At 44.1% G+C, this 18,186-nt stretch overlaps 1 protein-coding gene across 3 annotated transcripts in view; it reads left to right on the top strand.

Moving 5' to 3' along the window:
• UBASH3B (ubiquitin associated and SH3 domain containing B) overlaps positions 1–18,186 on the top strand; it is an 83,969-nt gene that overhangs the window by 59,271 nt on the left and 6,512 nt on the right. For all 3 annotated transcript variants that reach the window (XM_069948498.1, XM_069948496.1, XM_069948495.1), the window contains exons 2-11: positions 385–438; positions 513–699; positions 3,176–3,374; positions 4,397–4,566; positions 6,034–6,242; positions 6,329–6,458; positions 12,852–12,972; positions 13,956–14,078; positions 15,404–15,496; positions 16,441–16,585. In XM_069948498.1, coding sequence (XP_069804599.1) covers positions 385–438; positions 513–699; positions 3,176–3,374; positions 4,397–4,566; positions 6,034–6,242; positions 6,329–6,458; positions 12,852–12,972; positions 13,956–14,078; positions 15,404–15,496; positions 16,441–16,585 — 1,431 coding nt within the window. The remainder of the gene's footprint in view (positions 1–384; positions 439–512; positions 700–3,175; positions 3,375–4,396; positions 4,567–6,033; positions 6,243–6,328; positions 6,459–12,851; positions 12,973–13,955; positions 14,079–15,403; positions 15,497–16,440; positions 16,586–18,186) is intronic.

The raw sequence follows: 18,186 nt of genomic DNA, 5'->3' as shown, positions 1-18,186 counted from the left end.
GGGCTCCAAACATTCTATAAGGCAGGGGTAGGGAAGCTTGGCTCTCCGGCCGTTGCAAAACTACAACTCCCATCATGCCTAGACAGCCAAAGCTTTAGCCATGACCATAGGACCTTACAATCTATAAGGGATAATAAAAGGTACTGCCCATAGGAACTTAGGTGGAGATTTATCAAACATGGTGTAAAGTGAAACTGCCCCAGTTGCCCCTAGCAACCAATCAGATTCCACCTTTCATTCCTCACAGACTCTTTGGAAAATGAAAGGTGGAATCTGATTGGTTACTAGGGGCAACTGAGCCAGTTTCACTTTACACCATGTTTGATAAAATATATTTTTCTGCACTTTCTCCTCTTATTTGACTGTACATATTTGTATCTGTAGGCTGAAGGCTTTGGCGTCCACAGGAGGGAGAAGCGTCCAGGCCGCCTGTGATTGGTGGGTATCACATTCATCGTTCTGGCCACTGATTCTGGATTGGTTGGTGTTCTGAGAAGCTTCTTATTTTCCAGGCTCTTCTCCCATGTAGACGATCCATTCTTGGATGACCCACTGCCCCGGGAGTATGTCCTGTACCTGCGGCCGATGGGCCCCCTCGCCCAGAAACTCTCTGACTTCTGGCAGCAATCCAAGCAGCTGTGCGGGAAGAACAAGGCGCACAACATATTCCCGCACATCACGCTCTGCCAGTTCTTTATGGTACGTCACATGACAGATCCCCCCTATTCAGTCAGCACCGGGTGACCCAGGAGTAGGCCCTATAGCAACTGCTGCCTCTCCTGAAATATTATATCATTCTGTAGTAAGAGATTCTACAACTTTCTAATTTACTTTGTGTTGCAGCTTCTCCTAATTATTTAAAGGGGTGTTCCGCTCAAATACAACTTTTCATATGTTGCTGCCTCTGGTGAGACTAACAATTCATTCCATTATTATCTATTCAGTCTCCTTCCCCCAGTTCTCAGCTGCTGCTTTCTGCTGAAGACACAAAAATCTGTCTGTGAGCTTTTCTCTCGGTCTCCCCCTCCTCCCTCCTCTGATGGGTGATGTAAACAAGTCCCTGACATTGTAGCTTCTTTTAATGCTGGGAGGGTTATTCTGAGGTCAAGCTGCTGATGAACTCACTGTGATTATACCTCCCGGCATTACAAAGAAGCTCCAATGTTGCAGATACAGCCAGTCAAGGACTTGTTTAAATCAGCTGTCTCAGAAGGGAGGGGGGAGGAGGGGGAGACAGAGAGAAGATCTCTCACACATATTTTTGTGTCTTAAGCAGAAAGCAGGAGCTCAGAACTGGGGGAAGGAGACAATAATAAGTAGTATAGAAGGAATTGTTAGACTCCCCATGGGCAGCAACATATCAAAAGGTAACTTTGAGGGTTTTTTGTAGTGCATACTGGCAATGCCGATGAAATAAAAATTCTAGATCACCTATATTTATAGCTCTGTAATCTACCGTTCCTCTGTTATTCTTACTAGAAATGTATGACTCAATGACCAACTGGGTGTTACCAGATGGGGGCGTGTCCCTACACAGTCTTGCACTGTCATCTCTGATTGGATAGTGTCAGACAGTGTATTGACACGCCTCCATCTGGTAACACCCAGTTGGCTAATGAATTAAAGAAGTTGTTCTCTAAAATGTTTTGTTTGTTTGTTTGTTTGTTTGTTTGTTTCAAATCAACTGGTGCCAGAAAGTGCCAGAGATTTGTAATTTACTTTTATTATAAATCTGAAGCCTTCAAGTACTTATGAGCTGCTGTATGTTCTGCAGGGTGTATTCTTTCCAGTCTGGAGAGGAGGAGAGGTTTTCTTTGGGGATTTTTGTGGATTTGCTACTGCTCTGGACAGTTCCTGACATGGACAGAGGTGGCAGCAGAGAGCACTGTGTCACACTGGAGAGAATACATCATTTACTGCAGGACCTACAGCAGTTGATAAGTACTGGAAGACTTTTTAATAAAAGTAAATTACAAATCTCTGGCACTTTCTGGCACCAGTTGATTTGAAAAAAAAATTGGTGAACAACCCCTTTAAACATTTCTAGTAAGAATAACAGAGGAATGGCACATTATCGAGCTATAAAAATAGGTGAGCCACAATTGTTGCTTAGTGGGCATTGCACGTATTTGCTAAATCAGACAGGTCAGGAGTAGTGACAGGTCCACTTTAACATAAGACTGGACTGGCGCTGCAGTGTAAGTGTGGACATGTCATCTACTGTACTGTAGGAGGCAGCGCGGGACGTGTTCTGTACTTGACTGTAACATCGACACTACACAATCTGGCACAATCTTGTAAAATGTTACAGTTTGGAGCCGGGAGGGGAAGTGAGAGCTCTGACTGCGAGCGATCTCCCCACCGTCAGTGCGGTCACATCTCTGATTCAAGGGCTGATAGAGGAGAAAATAGAGTCCTCAGATAGGGGAGAGTAATACTGGGCACAGTGAGCTCTATTACAGCGGCTTATAATGTTTGTGCATTTTGATACTGTCTAATGTTTTTATACCAACTCGAGGTTGGCCTACTTTATAGTAATAAATCTATAGTTTGGTCCCATTTTCTTGCACTTTAAGATATCCCTTTAAGTCACGCCCACTTTTGCAAGCCGCACCCTTGCTATATTAGTTGTAGTTTTGCTACATAGTCCCAGGTTAGGGGTTACTGCCCTAAGGTACTGGGGCCTGATTGAGCCCTGACAGGTAGGACATGCTCAGCCAAGATAGATACATTGCAGCCTTGTGTAAACCCTTAAATCTCCAGTCTTTCAATACTTATCAGCTGTTGTATGTCCTGCAGGAAGTGGTGTTTTCTTTCCGGTCTGACACAGCGCTCTCTGCTGCCACCTCTGTCCATGTCAGGAACTGCCCAGAGCAGTAGCAAATCCCCATAGAAAACCTCTCCTGCTCTCCAGACTGGCGAGAATACACCACTTTCTGCAGGACATACAGCAGCTGATAAGTGCTGGAAGACTTGAGATTTTTTAATATAATTAAATTACAAATCTCTGGCACTTACTGGCACCAGCTGATTTTGAAAGCAAATGTTTACCCCTTTAAGAGACAGCCGGCATCTGGCTTCCATTGATATTCGGTGGTTGTAATTGAATCTGAAGCATCCAGGAGGCGATAACGCGATTACGCGGTGCTGATATTTGTGCTTTGTTTCTGTCCAGTGTGAAGATAAGAACGTGGACGCACTGTGCGAAGCTTTACAGACCACCGTCTCCCGCTGGAAATCCAAATTCCCTAATCCCCTGCCCCTGGAGCTATACACCTCCTCCAATTTCATCGGTCTCTTCGTGAACGAGGACTGCGCTGAGGTTCTTAAGAAATTTGCAGCGGATTTTGCCGAAGAAGCTTTGATGAAAACAGGTGAGGGGATGACATTGGGGTTCACATAGAACAGGGTTATACTGGGGCCCATTGTATCATCAAAAGGGGGTCAGAGTCCCCCAATTAAACCTGCCCCCTTTCTCCATATGTGGCTTCTGCGCCAGTCTCTAAACCACTGCCCAACACCCCTGCCGTCATCCTAAAGAGGTTGTCCAAGATTAGAAAAACATGCCTGCTTTCTTCCAGAAACAGCGCCCACTCTTGTTATCAGCTTGTGTGTAGTATTGCATCTCAATTTAATTGAAGTAGATGTAGCTGAGTTGTAATACCGCACACAACCTGAGGACAGGGGTGGTGCTGCTTTTTGAAGAAAGCAGCTATGTTTTTCTAATCCTGAATAACCCCTTTGAAGGGACACTAAGGGTACTATAACATGGAACGATAATCTCCCGGATCGGGCCGATTATCGCTCCGTGTAATAAATACAACGATCAGGCGATGACCACGATCATCGGCTGATCATTGATATAGGTCTGAACCTATAATTGTCGGGAGCCGACCACGCATCGCTACGTGTAATAGTGGTGCACGGCCGGCGACTGACTACATTACCTATCCAGGCTGCAGGGCTCCTCTTGCGATCTTCTCCCCGGGTCGCGCGTGCTCCAGCTTCAGAGCAGCCTGTCTCAGCTGACAGGCCGCTCAGCCAATCACTGGCCAGGACCGCCGCAGCTGAAAAAGGCCGCTCTGAAGCTGGAGCGCGTGGGACCCGGGGAGAAGACCACAAAAGGAGCCCTACAGCCTGGATAGGTAATGTATAAAGTAAAAGCAAAGGCTGCCAGGACATCAGTAATGATGTCCCTGCAGCCCTTGTTAAACGATTATCGGGCTGTGTAATAGGTCCAATAAACAAGCTCCGATCTAGCAGATCGGCACTCGTTTACAGTTATTATCGGGCCCCCATTGGCCCGTGTTATAACACCCTAGCTCTCGTAAGCAAGGGTCAGGGAGGTGAAAGGGTTAACCTTCTATGATTGATGATCCCCCCTGTGTGTTTTCAGATGTCCGGGTGGAGCCGCACAAGAAGCAGTTACACGTGACGCTGGCGTATCACTTCCAAGCCAATCACTTGCCCACCCTGGAAAAGTTGGCGCAGAACATTGACCTAAACCTGGGATGTGACTGGGTGGCGACAATATTTTCTCGAGACATCCGATATATCAATCATGAGGTAACGCAAAAATCATCACTCCTAGAGTAAAAAAGGGGAACCCTGTAATAGAAATTTGAGTTCAATTAAGTTGTCCTTCTCCACTCTTGCGTCATAGAGGCGGTAATAAGCTGCAGTATGCATATGCATGCCTCTTCCCTCCCCCACCCCTTCCTGCAATGCATGATGTATAAGACTCAGACCTGGAAGACAAACCCTGCAGGTCAATCATGTAGAGTAGGGAGGGGTGGGGGAGGGAGGAGGTATGCATGCTGCAGCTCAGCACAGCCCCTATGATAGTTGAGCTTAGAAAAAAGACATAATTTTATAACTTGGCAAACAGCCATCAGCTAAGAGCTATCATCTGCTTTATCTGCCCACATCTGCAGCTCTGAACATGATATAGAGCTGACAGATTCCCTTGAAAGGCAAACCCGGCTAGATATGCAGTGATGCGTAACTAAGGAGTCTGATATGTGTGTGTATACAGAGTGTATATATATAATATATATATATATATATATATATATATATATATATATATATATATATATATATATATATATATATATACACACGGTGTGACTGTATCTGACAATGACTATGTCATCAGGTTTAGCAGAAGTGGAGATGTTATGAGCGTGGGCTGAGCTCACTTCCTTAATTTTATCTTATAAAACATTATAGAGATGGCCATTTATAGCTGACCTTTACAGACCACGGCTGATAACAGAGAATTATAGATTACAGTCAGCTACAGTATGTGGTTTATAAAAGACTAATACACACATTAAAGAGGTACTCTGACAAAAAAAGCTTCCAAATCAACTGGTGCCAGAAAGTTCCAGAGATTTGTAATTTACGTCTATTAAAAAATCTCAAGTCTTCCATTACTTATCAGCTGCTGTATGTCCTGCAGGAAGTGTTGTATTTTTCCCAGTCTGCAAAGCAGGAGAGGTTTTCTATGGGGATTTTCTGCTGCTCTGGACAGAGGTGGCAGCAGAGAGCACTGTGTCAGACTGGAGAGAATACACAACTTCCTGCAGGACATACAACAGCTGATAAGTACTGGAAGACTAGAGAAGTAAATTACAGATCTCTTTGCATAGTAGCAGTGAAGCTAATGGCACATCTGGATCACTTACACAATGGACGTGGGTAGCGCTTAATGGACCTGGAATCTGCCACAAAGGCTCCTAAATAAATAGGGCCTGACACAGTGTCGGACTGGCCCATCGGAGGACCGGAGAATGCTCCGGTGGGCCCCCAGCTCAGAACCTGCAGTAACCCTGACTGACATGTTATTTCTCACTGGTTCTTTATTGGTGGGCTCCCAGGATCTTTCCTCTAGTGGGCCCCAGGTACCCCAGTCCGACACTGGCCTGACAGATGCAGTTGTACCAAAACCTCTGCTGGGAGCAGTTTTGGCCTCAATGTTCTTGTACTTTCTTAGCTGTGGCTCAGCAGGTTTTGTTCCCTTGTGCTCAGACGTTGCAGGTTCTGTACCCATATATACCGCAGAATGATGACGAGCTGGAGCTGGTGCCCGGTGACTTCATCTTCATGTCTCCGGGCGAGCAGAGTAACACCAGCGAGGGCTGGATCTACGGCTTCTCTCTGGCCACTGGATGCTCCGGTCTGTTACCCGAAAACTATGTCACCAAAGCCGATGAGTGTGGCACCTGGGTATTCCATGGGTAAGGGCACATGTAAGCTGTTGTGTCCAGTCTATGAGGTGACCTGATACAGTGTATAAGCTGCTGTGTTCTATTGTCCCCTGCAGGTCGTACTCCCTCCTTAACACAGTGAGCGCCATCTCGTACCCTCTCAGTGACGGAGTACTGGACAGACGGCAGGATGACCATGGACTGGTGGACACAGCGTCACTCACCATTATCTGCCCGCCTATGCAGGTGAGCCATATATACACCACCAGCTCTCCACATACCCTGCGTACAACTCTGCTACATCCCTGTCTAGTAACCTGTACTATACAGTATATTGCACTCTGCTCCCTATGTAGATATATCCACTGAACCAGTCCTCCCAGATCACTTCTATATCAGAAGGGAAGAGGCAGGGTCTCCAGCAGCACAGAGTATTTTAGTGCTGACTACAGCTTTAGAGAGTATTTCATGGGGGGATTGTCCTAACCAGGTAGGGGCCGCAGGACTTGCATAGGAGGAGCAGCACAGAGTATTTCAGTACTCTGCTCTTACTATGTGACTCACCCTCAGCATGAACATCACACTCCTCTCCTGAAATACTCTGTACAGCTGGGGACTCTGTGTTCCTCACTACATAACAATCAGCCATCTCCCACAAGAACAGCAGATTTATTACTGAAATACTCTGTACAGCTGGGGACTTTGCGTTCCTCACTACATAACAATCAGTGATTTCCCACAAGAACAGCAGATTTATCACTGAAATACTCTGTGCTGCTACCTGATGGAAGGAGAAGTCACCGCTAAAATACTCTGTGCTGCTTATGTACCTGCTCCTAAACCTACATAGCTCTTCCTCCAACATGATGATTATTCTCCTCTCCTGAAAAACTCTGTGCTGCTTATGTACCCTGCTCCTAATTCTACATAGCTCTCCCTCCAACATGATAATTATCCTCTTCTGAAATACTCTGTGCTGCTTATGTACCCTGCTCCTAATCCTACATAGCTCTTCCTCCAACATGATGACTATTCTCCTCTCCTGAAATACTCTGTGCTGCTTATGTACCCTGCTCCTAATCCTACATAGCTCTTCCTCCAACATGATGAGTATTCTCCTCTCCTGAAATACTCTGTGCTGCTTATGTACCCTGCTCCTAATCCTACATAGCTCTCCCTTCAACATCATTATTCTCCTCTCCTGAAATACTCTGTGCTGCTTATGTACCTGCTCCTAATCCTACATAGCTCTCCCTCCGACATGATTATTCTCCTCTCCTGAAATACTCTGTGCTGCTTATGTACCCTGCTCCTAATCCTACATAGCTCTCCCTTCAACATGATTATTCTCCTCTCCTGAAATACTCTGTGCTGCTTATGTACCTGCTCCTAATCCTACATAGCTCTCCCTCCGACATGATTATTCTCCTCTCCTGAAATACTCTGTGCTGCTTATGTACCCTGCTCCTAATCCTACATAGCTCTCCCTCCGACATGATTATTCTCCTCTCCTGAAATACTCTGTGCTGCTTATGTACCTGCTCCTAATCCTACATAGCTCTCCCTTCAACATGATTATTCTCCTCTTCTGAAATACTCTGTGCTGCTTATGTACCTTCTCCTAATCCTACATAGCTCTCCCTCCGACATGATGATTATTCTCCTCTCCTGAAATACTCTGTGCTGCTTATGTACCCTGCTCCTAATCCTACATAGCTCTCCCTCCGACATGATGATTATTCTCCTCTCCTGAAATACTCTGTGCTGCTTATGTACCCTGCTCCTAATCCTACATAGCTCTCCCTCCGACATGATGATTATTCTCCTCTCCTGAAATACTCTGTGCTGCTGGAATTCTGAGTGTTACGTAGTGGAAGGAACAGTCATAGTTATCCTACTCCTCACCCTATGTAGCACATAGTAGACTTTCTATGTCTGTGACCCCCAACGTGATGATAACACTTGTCTCCTGAAATACTCTGTGCAGCTGAGGCCCCTTTTACTACACAAGTCAGTGAGCTCCCACAGGATCAGTCCACATCTGCACAGAGTATATGCAGGGACTGGTAGATACATACTAGAAGAAGCAGGGTACCCCAGCAGCACAGAGTGTGTCAGGAGGGAACCTGTAGGGTCTCACTCACATATACATAATAAAAGCAGCGGGTGGTCTGGTCCACCATGTGGTTATGTGTGCGGACGGGTCCTCAGGGTCGTCATCTTTTACATTTCCCGTCTGAACATCTGCAGCCTCTCATGTGGTTGGGGCCCCGGCCGTGTTGCTCATTAAGCCTTGAGGGGTTAAATCTTCCAGCCGCCGTCTTCCTGCTGCTGAACACAATAATGTATAACCCCAGATATAAGATCTGTAGAAGAAGAGGATGAGGAGGAGAGCGAGACAATGTGGAAGTAAATGGCCCAATGAAGTGAAAGCGGCAGATAATTACAGCTCGGAGACAATGCGGCAGGGTTGGCGCTCACCGCCATTGTCTCTGTGCTCAGCTACAGGGCCTTGTACTGTACTCCTATCTGATACCATGTATAAAGATACAGGTGGTGGCATCATAACCAAGAACAGCATGACTGACGACACAACTGGTGACATCATAATTAATATTATAACCTGTAATAGAGTGACTGATGTCATATTATCACAACTGCTTTAAGTGATGACGACATAATAGTGATCCAATGACATCATAACTGGTGACCTCATAACTAATATTATAACCTGTAATAGTAACATCATAACTAGTGACATCATAGCTAGTATTATCATACCTGCTATTATACCTGATGACATCACAACCACTGATCCAATGACCTCATAACTGGTGACCTCATAACTAATATAACCTGTAATAGAGTGACATCATGGCTAGTATTATCATTATCATAACTGCTATTATACCTGATGACATCATAACCAGTGATCCAATGACATAACTAATATAACCTGTGATAGAATGACTGACAACATAATTAGTGACATCATAGCTAGTATTATCACAACCGCTATCATAACTGGTGACCTCATAACTAATAATATAACCTGCAATAGAGTGACATCATAACTAGTGACATCATAGCTAGTATTATCATTATCATACCTGCTATTATACCTGATGACATCATAACTGGTGACCTCATAACTAATAATATAACCTGTAATAGCAACATCATAACTAGTGACATCATAGCTAGTATTATCATACCTGCTATTATACCTGATGACATCACAACCACTGATCCAATGACCTCATAACTGGTGACCTCATAACTAATAATATAACCTGTAATAGAGTGACATCATAGCTAGTATTATCATTATCATAACTGCTATTATACCTGATGACCTCATAACCAGTGATCCAATGACACAACTAATATAACCTGTGATAGAATGACTGACAACATAATTAGTGACATCATAGCTAGTATTATCACAACCGCTATAAGTGATGACGACAACTAGTGATCCAATGACATCATAACTGGTGACCTCATAACTAATAATATAACCTGTAATAGAGTGACATCATAACTAGTGACATCATAGCTAGTATTATCATTATCATACCTGCTATTATACCTGATGACATCATAACTGGTGACATCATAACTAATAATATAACCTGTAATAGAGTGACATGAAAACTTGTGCTAGTGTTCTACTAACTGCTATTATATCTGATGACATCATAACTAGTGTTACAATGACTGACATCAAAACTGATGATATCACAACTAATAATACAATTAGAAATATAAGAACGGACATCATAACTGGGTATTATCATAACCAGTGACATCATAGCTAGAATTATCATAACTGCTGTTATACCCAATGACCTCATAACCTCTGATACAATGACAATATAAAAAATTCAACATAAGAAAGGAAAGGTATAATACAGTGGCATATACAGACAGGTCTAGTGATCAGGTCCAAGACTAATGATGTTATGATGTCATATTCTCTACTGCTCAGTTTCACAGCTGACAAGAAAAATTTGCAGTCTCCCTTCTGAGACAGCTGAAGCCCCTGGCTGGCTTTATCTGCAACACTGTAGCTTCTTTGTAATGTTGGGAGGGTTAATCTGAGTACAAGTTGCTGATGAACTCGCTGTGATTAATCCTCCGGGCATTACAAAGAAGCTACAATGTTGCAGATACAGCCTGCCAGGGGATTTGTTTACATCAGCTGTCTCAGAAGGTAGGAGGGGGAGACAGAGAGAAAAGCTCACACACGGTTTTTGTGTTTTCAACAGAAAGCAGCAGCTCAGAACTGGGGGAAGTAGACTGAATAGATAATAACAAGTATGAAATCCGTTATCCTCACCATGGGCAGCAACATATGGAAAGTTATGTTTGAGTGAAATATTCCTTTAAGACAGGATCCACAAACAAACCTCAAAACTTTTGCTTCCTGTAAGTCACATGACTGAATATTGGAGCCATTTGGCATCCTGTATCTGCTTCTGTCCAGGCCTCAGGTGTGGGAACTGCTTTGCATTGTCTTCTCTTCTCCTTTTTGTTGCTATTTATAACCTGGATCCGATTCTTAAAATATCAGCTATTAGTTTCAGTCACATTTAGAGGAGTAGAGAATGACCCGTCAGCTGGAAGTGACCCCTGCACCGCCTCATCGACTTCTCCTCCAAATTACATCTGGTTCTCCTTTAACTCCACGATCCCCATTGTGCTGTGCGGTGTGTACGCAGCCGGTTGTGCCCGCTCACACGTCATTGGACATTCCATTTTGTGCATTCATCACTTCTTTATCTCCCATTACAGCCGTGAATGCGACGCTTTATACAGCGCTCATTACTCAATGCGGATTGTCATCTTTTTCCATTGTAGGTTACTGCCCCCTAGTGGCTGGTCACTAGATAAAATTACAGACCGCAAATTTTTCTTGTCAGCTGTGACACTGAGCGGTAGAGAATATGACATCATGAAGTCCTTAGGGTCCTATTACAAGGAGCGATTTTCAACGATTAACGACTAATGATAAACGATCGCAAAAGAAATTGTTTAACATTAACCTGAAATAGTTCACCATATTACACAGAACGATGGTCGTTAGTTACGATTGTTACTATGGTCGTTATTGCGAACGTTACTATGACCGTTTATTCCTTCTGATCCCAGCAAAACAATGAACCATGTGCAATTACACTGAACGATTAGTGAACAAATGTGGAACTTGAGCGAACGAACGTGGAATTACAGCGAACGATTAACGATAATTTTAGGTTCAGGATACTATTACACGGAACGATAATCGGCCGAATTGGCCCGATTCGGCCGATTATCGCTCCGTGTAATAAATACAACGATCAGGCGATAACATCGATCATCGTATGATCCTTGATATAGGTTAGAACCTATCATTGTCGGGCGCCGACCGCGCCAACCGACCGCTACGTGTAATAGCGGTGTGCGGCCTGCGACCCACGATATACATTACCTATCCACGCTCCAGGGCTGCACCTGCGGTCCGCCTCTCCCCGCGTCCCGCACGCTCTAGCTTCAGAGCGACCTGTCAGCTGACAGACCGCTCAGCCAATCACAGGCCGGGACTGCTGTGATTGGCTGAGTGGCCTGTCAGCTGACAGGCCGCTCTGAAGCTAGAGCGCGCAGGCCCCGGGAAGAGACGGACTGCAGGTGCAGCCATGGAGCGTGGATAGGTAAAGTATATAGTTTCAGCAAGGGCTGCGAGGACATCGATAATGATGTCCATGCAGCCCTTGTTAAACAATTATCGGGCCGTGTAATAGGCCCAGTAAACGAGCGCCGATCTAGCAGATCGGCGCTCATTTACAGGTATTATCAGGCCCCCATTGGCCCCCCCGTGTAATACCACCGTTAGATCTAAATCAATGATCAACGACATACAATTTTCGATCGTTGTCTGCAATTACACAGAATGATTATCGTTAAAATACGAACGATATAACGATTTTTCACACTCCGTGTAATAAGGCCCTTACAGTGCAAAACTCAGTTTTCAGGCTTTGTCCATACGTTGCCTTGAAGTATACTTTATTCATCCCATCATGCACTTGTGGGGGGGGGGGGGGGGGGGGGGGGGGAGGGGGAGCAGCATGCTTCTCTGCCTGTCAGATGATGGAGTCCAGAGAAGTAGTCCTGTGTTGTTCAGTAGTAGCGGGTTATTTGTCAGGGCCCTTTGATCCTCTCTGCCAGGCATTGCAGGTCAGGAGACATGAGGGGGCGGAGAGGAAATATCACGAAATACCAACACGTGGGCGACAAGCGAGATAAAAGACAGATGTGGTATCTGGGTGTCACTCAGCAAATGGAAAACTAATGATACTTATCTGTGAGCGCAAACCTCGGCTTATAGAGAAGTGATGAAATACAAGATGTTTTCTTTGTTTCTTTTGTGTTTGTCTTTGGCTGTCTAGGCATGATGGGAGTTGTAGTTTTGCAACAGCTGGAGAGCCAAGCTTCCCTACCCCTGTTGTATCAGATAGTCAGGATATGGGGCGACCGCCATCAACCGCATCATGTTACCAGATGGGCTGAAGGAGGAAATTTGCTTTCACATACTTTAAAACAAGATATCAGATTCCACCTCTAACCTATAACCTCTATCCCGGTCTTCTTTTCCAGCCCCTGAGAATTAATAGTCATCCAGGTCCCAAGAAGCGATGCTTATTCGTGTGTCGACACGGTGAACGGATGGACGTGGTGTTCGGGAAATATTGGCTGTCGCAGTGTTTTGATGCTAAAGGTAAATGTAATGGTACTATAGTACCAGATATAGTCACCTTCTGCCCCCTACAACTTCAGGCACTGCAGGGCTCCCCTATCTGGTTCATGAATAGAATGTCACCCAGACAGTGAGGACTGACACCATCACAGACATTGAGGATGATGTTGTAGCTATGCATAACAGTAGATGTATCCCCCTTACAGAGTCTGTGAAAAGCTGGTCACAACCCCTATTGGCACTGTATTGGCAGACATTAGTAGTTGGGGTCTGCAGCATCTATAACCAGTGTAGGAGGCCATGATGATTCAGAGCTGATATTTCCAAATCGTTTTATTTTAGGGGAAAGTGTCCCTTTAATAGATTGGCAGAGAAGAAGGTTACATATAACAGCAATAATGTATCCTTATCCTAAACATCTGGCATATGATCCTGACCTTGTTCTAGATGATCCTGACCTAGTTCTAGATGATCCTGACCTTGTTCTAGATGATCCTGACCTTGTTCTATCTAGATGATCCTGACCTTGTCCTAGATGATCCTGACATTGTACTATATGATCCTGACCTTGTTCTAGATGATTCTGACCTTGCACTATATGATCCTGACCTTGTACTATATGATCCTGACCTTGTTCTAGATGATCCTGACCTTGTTCTATCTAGATGATCCTGACCTTGTCCTAGATGATCCTGACATTGTACTATATGATCCTGACCTTGTTCTAGATGATTCTGACCTTGTACTAGATGATTCTGACCTTGCACTATATGATCCTGACCTTGTACTATATGATCCTGACCTTGTTCTAGGTGATCCTGACCTTGTACTAGATGATCCTGACCTTGTTCTAAATGATCCTGACCTTTGTTCTAGATGATCCTGACCTTTGTTCTAGATGATCCTGACCTTTGTTCTAGATGATCCTGACCTTGTTCTAGATGATCCTGACCTTGTTCTAGATGATCCTGACCTTGTTCTTGCCTTGTTCCGGTCACTTACAGGTCGCTATATCCGGACAAACCTGAATATGCCATCCAGCTTACCGCAGAGAAGTGGGGGATGTAGGGACTATGAGAAGGACGCCCCCATCACAGTCTTTGGCTGCACACAAGCAAAACTTGTCGGTGAGTTGTCGGGTGTTCACAACTTTTGGGTCATTTGTTGATAGTAGATGCACCATGGACATACATATAGCGCATACGTCTATAGAATGTGCAGGAAAATAAGGATATGATACACTGCCGATTTTTATATGTTTTCTTACCTACACAGAATAAAGAGAGGTGTAATTTTTATCATGAGAGACAGAATATATAAAAACACTTGAGACCCCACTATCATACCTCAATACACATTACTGACACAGACACTGACTGACAGAAACTCTGACTGACTGACTGACAAACACACATACATACAGCACTTACAGTCCAGTCTTCTCCCTCTTAGGGCCCTATTCCACCGGACGATTATCGTTCAGATTATCGTTAAATTGTTTGAATCTAAACGATAATCGTTCGGTTGAAATGCAGTTAACAATTTACGACCTAACGAGAAATCGTTGATCGCTTTATAAGACCTGAACCTATTTTTATCGTTACTCGTTCGCATTGAACAAGACATCGTTCGGTCGTTCGCAGTAGATACGAACGCAATAGCGAAAAAAATGGTGAAGAAAAACGTAACGATAAGTAACGATTATCGTTCTATGGAAATGAGTGAACGTTTACAGGTCTTTCGCAATAGCGGTCGTTTGAGATCGTTAATTGTTAATGATTATGCGAACGATAATTGTTCGGTGGAATAGGACCCTTACTCTCTCTTGGATCCATCTCCACACTGTAAGGTCATTCAGGAGCAGGACTTCACAAGTCCTGCTCCTTCTCTGCCTTCTGATGTTCAGCTCGCTCACCCTGCACTACAGTGCCGGGCCCCTCTCCCTCTCTCTTCTTACCAAGCTGCTTGCCTATTGTCGTGTAGCCCATCCCAGCCTTGTGCAGGTCTACAATAATGTCCATTCTTTGTGAGTGCTAAAACTTGCAAAATCGGCAGTGTTTTAAATACTACTGTATATAACTGCATAGAGGTCCATGTGTAGTTAACACAGAAACATAGAAGATTGTCGGCAGAAAAAGACCACTGGGTCCATCTAGTCAGACCTTTTTAGTATTTTTCTTATTATTATCTTTAGGATAGATATATGTTGATCCCAGGTATGTTTTAAAATCTGTTATTGTAGATTTACCAACCACACCTGCTGGAAGTTTGTTCCAAGTATCTACTACTTTTTACTCCCCATTTCCTTGTAATGGGGAGGAGATCTCCTTAGCTACAAAGCTGATCAAGGGGGATTCCCATCACTGGGACTACTATCAGCTGTTTTAGGCGCACAAATCCAAGAGTATGTTATTATATTATTCTATTATATTGTCTATTATCTGCATTACAGGAGAAGCTTTGCTGGAGAGTAACACTTCTGTAGATTTTGTATATTGTTCCCCATCGTTGCGCTGTGTCCAAACTGCACAAAACATACTCAAAGGTGAGTAACTCCTAGACAAGCACACACCACCTAGTACCAAGCACCATCTGTAGATCTGTCTTGTCAGTCAGGTTGATTGACAGGTAGGCGTATCCATCTCTTGTCAGTGGGTCGGCTTTGCAACTGTTAGGGCGACACCTGTGTAAAAAAATCGTGTTCATACATGCAGTTTTGGCGTTGTCTATAACACGCTTGACTAGAATTTGTTCTCTACATGTAACTGATCTTAGAACTCACTCACTGACTTCTCTAGGGGATGTAGTAAGTGTGCCCTGGGTCCTGTAATGTGGTCACTGAGCACAGAGTGAAGGAGATGAGCTCTGACTATCACCTGTTGGCTCCTATGGGTGAGTGTTGTGGGCATACCCTGTGACCTGTGCAGAGAAGGGAAGGAGGCGAGCTGTGTTAATCACATAAAGATCCGCATATAGATCATAGTCCTGTGTAGAGGTCAGTGTGCAATGAAACGGAAGGCGGTAAGTTGTATGCATCACTTATTGACCTCTACGGGAGAGTGTTGTGGGCATGCCCTGTGACCTGTGCAGAGAAGGGAAGGAGGCGAGCTGTGTTAATCACATATAGATCTGCACAGATCATAGTCCTGTGTAGAGGTCAGTGTGCAATGAAACGGAAGGCGGTAAGTTGTATGCATCACTTATTGACCTCTATGGGAGAGTGTTGTGGGCATGCCCTGTGACCTGTACAGACATCATGAACTGTGACCAACACCTATTACGAATGGTGAATATGTTATCTATATATGTTTCACTTTTCATAACATAAATGCTTGATTTAAACACATTTTCTGATGACACATATCTTTTAAGATACATCATGCCTTATACTCTAATTACATCCAGAGCAGCATTTTATATGCAGCTCTGGATGTGATTAGAGTCAAAGTATTATGTTTTTCGCTGATCTGTACATCTCACACTCCCCAGGGCTCAAACAAGACAATAAGGGCAAAATCCGCATCGAGCCAGGTCTATTTGAATGGACCAAGTGGGTGTCCGGCACCACCCTCCCCGCCTGGCTCACCCCGGCTGAACTAGCGTCTGCAAATCTCAGTGTTGATACAACGTACAGGTACAAAAATACTTTGTAAGCTCTTGTTAATTGTTGGGAGAGCTATAACTATACTGTGTGATTTCATGACCCTACACAGATGGGGGAGATTTAGGCAACTGCAGAGGGCACAGGGCCAGGTGTGTCTGGACGTGTAGCTGTGGTGGGTGCTCGGTGCTGTTCCGTATGTTCTCACCTGACCCTTCCTGTCTTGGGGATATTTTCATTCCTGTGACTTCATTTCCCCAATTAGAAAATGTTTCATGTGTTCTGTTAAACATTCACTGTGGTGACGTCTGCAAAAAAAAAAGTCCTGTTAACCCTGTGAATACCAGCTAACATTCTCAAAGTATCACCAGCTAGCTAGAGCCCAGCACCAGTCATAATAGTCCTGAATGGAATACCAGAACTACAGAGAAGATGTTCTAGTTGTCACACCAAAAAAAAGAGCCAATATATGGCTACATGGGCAAACTGTATGATTCTTAGAGGGTGGCAATGAAAAAAGTAAGAAAATAGCTTGGTCATTAGGCCAAAATTAGGCCGGTCACTAAGGGGTTAAGTCTGTCAGAAATCACTGCCCCTAAATCTTTCTGAAGTCTTTGCCAACCCAGAACTGCCGATATAATACTCAGAGAATTCCTCCTCCCCAAGTGCATTATTTTACATTTGGAACATTATACTGCAGTTTCCATTGTTTTGACCACTTATCTAGAAAAGCTAAATCATTCTGCACATTACTGACACCTCCAGGAATATCAACCCTATTGCACACTGTGTCATCAGCAACAGACAAACCTCACCTACCAAACCTTACCTACCACACCTTCTCCTATATCACTATCCTTACCTACCACACCTTCTCCTATATCACTATCCTTACCTACCACACCTTCTCCTATATCACCACCCTTACCTACCACACCTTCTCCTATATCACTAACCTTACCTACCAATCCTTTTCCTATGTCACTATCCTTACCTACCAAACCTTCTCCTATGTCACTATCCTTACCTACCACACCTTCTCCTATATCACTAACCTTACCTACCAATCCTTTTCCTATGTCACTATCCTTACCTACCAAACATTCTCCTATATCACTATCCTTACCTACCAAACCTTCTCCTATGTCACTATCCTTACCTACCAAACCTTCTCCTATGTCACTATCCTTACCTACCAAACCTTCTCCTATGTCACTAACCTTACCTACCAAACCTTCTCCTATGTCACTATCCTTACCTACCAAACCTTCTCCTATGTCACTATCCTCACCTACCAAACCTTCTCCTATGTCACTATCCTTACCTACCAAACCCTTCTCCTATGTCACTATCCTTACCTACCAAACCTTCTCCTATATCACTACCCTTACCTACCAAACCTTCTCCTATGTCACTATCCTTACCTACCAAACCTTCTCCTATATCACCACCCTTACCTACCAAACCTTCTCCTATATCACTATCCTTACCTACCAAACCTTCTTCTATATCACTATCCTTACCTACCAAACCTTCTCCTATATCACTATCCTTACCTACCAAACCTTCTCCTATATCACTATCCTTACCTACCAACCCTTCTCCTATGTCACTATCCTTACCTACCAAACCTT

Source organism: Dendropsophus ebraccatus, chromosome 12, assembly GCF_027789765.1.
Source record: "Dendropsophus ebraccatus isolate aDenEbr1 chromosome 12, aDenEbr1.pat, whole genome shotgun sequence".
Lineage (NCBI taxonomy): Eukaryota > Metazoa > Chordata > Amphibia > Anura > Hylidae > Dendropsophus > Dendropsophus ebraccatus.
Note: the sequence above shows the minus strand (reverse complement) of the source record. Positions and strands in the feature narration are given on the sequence as shown.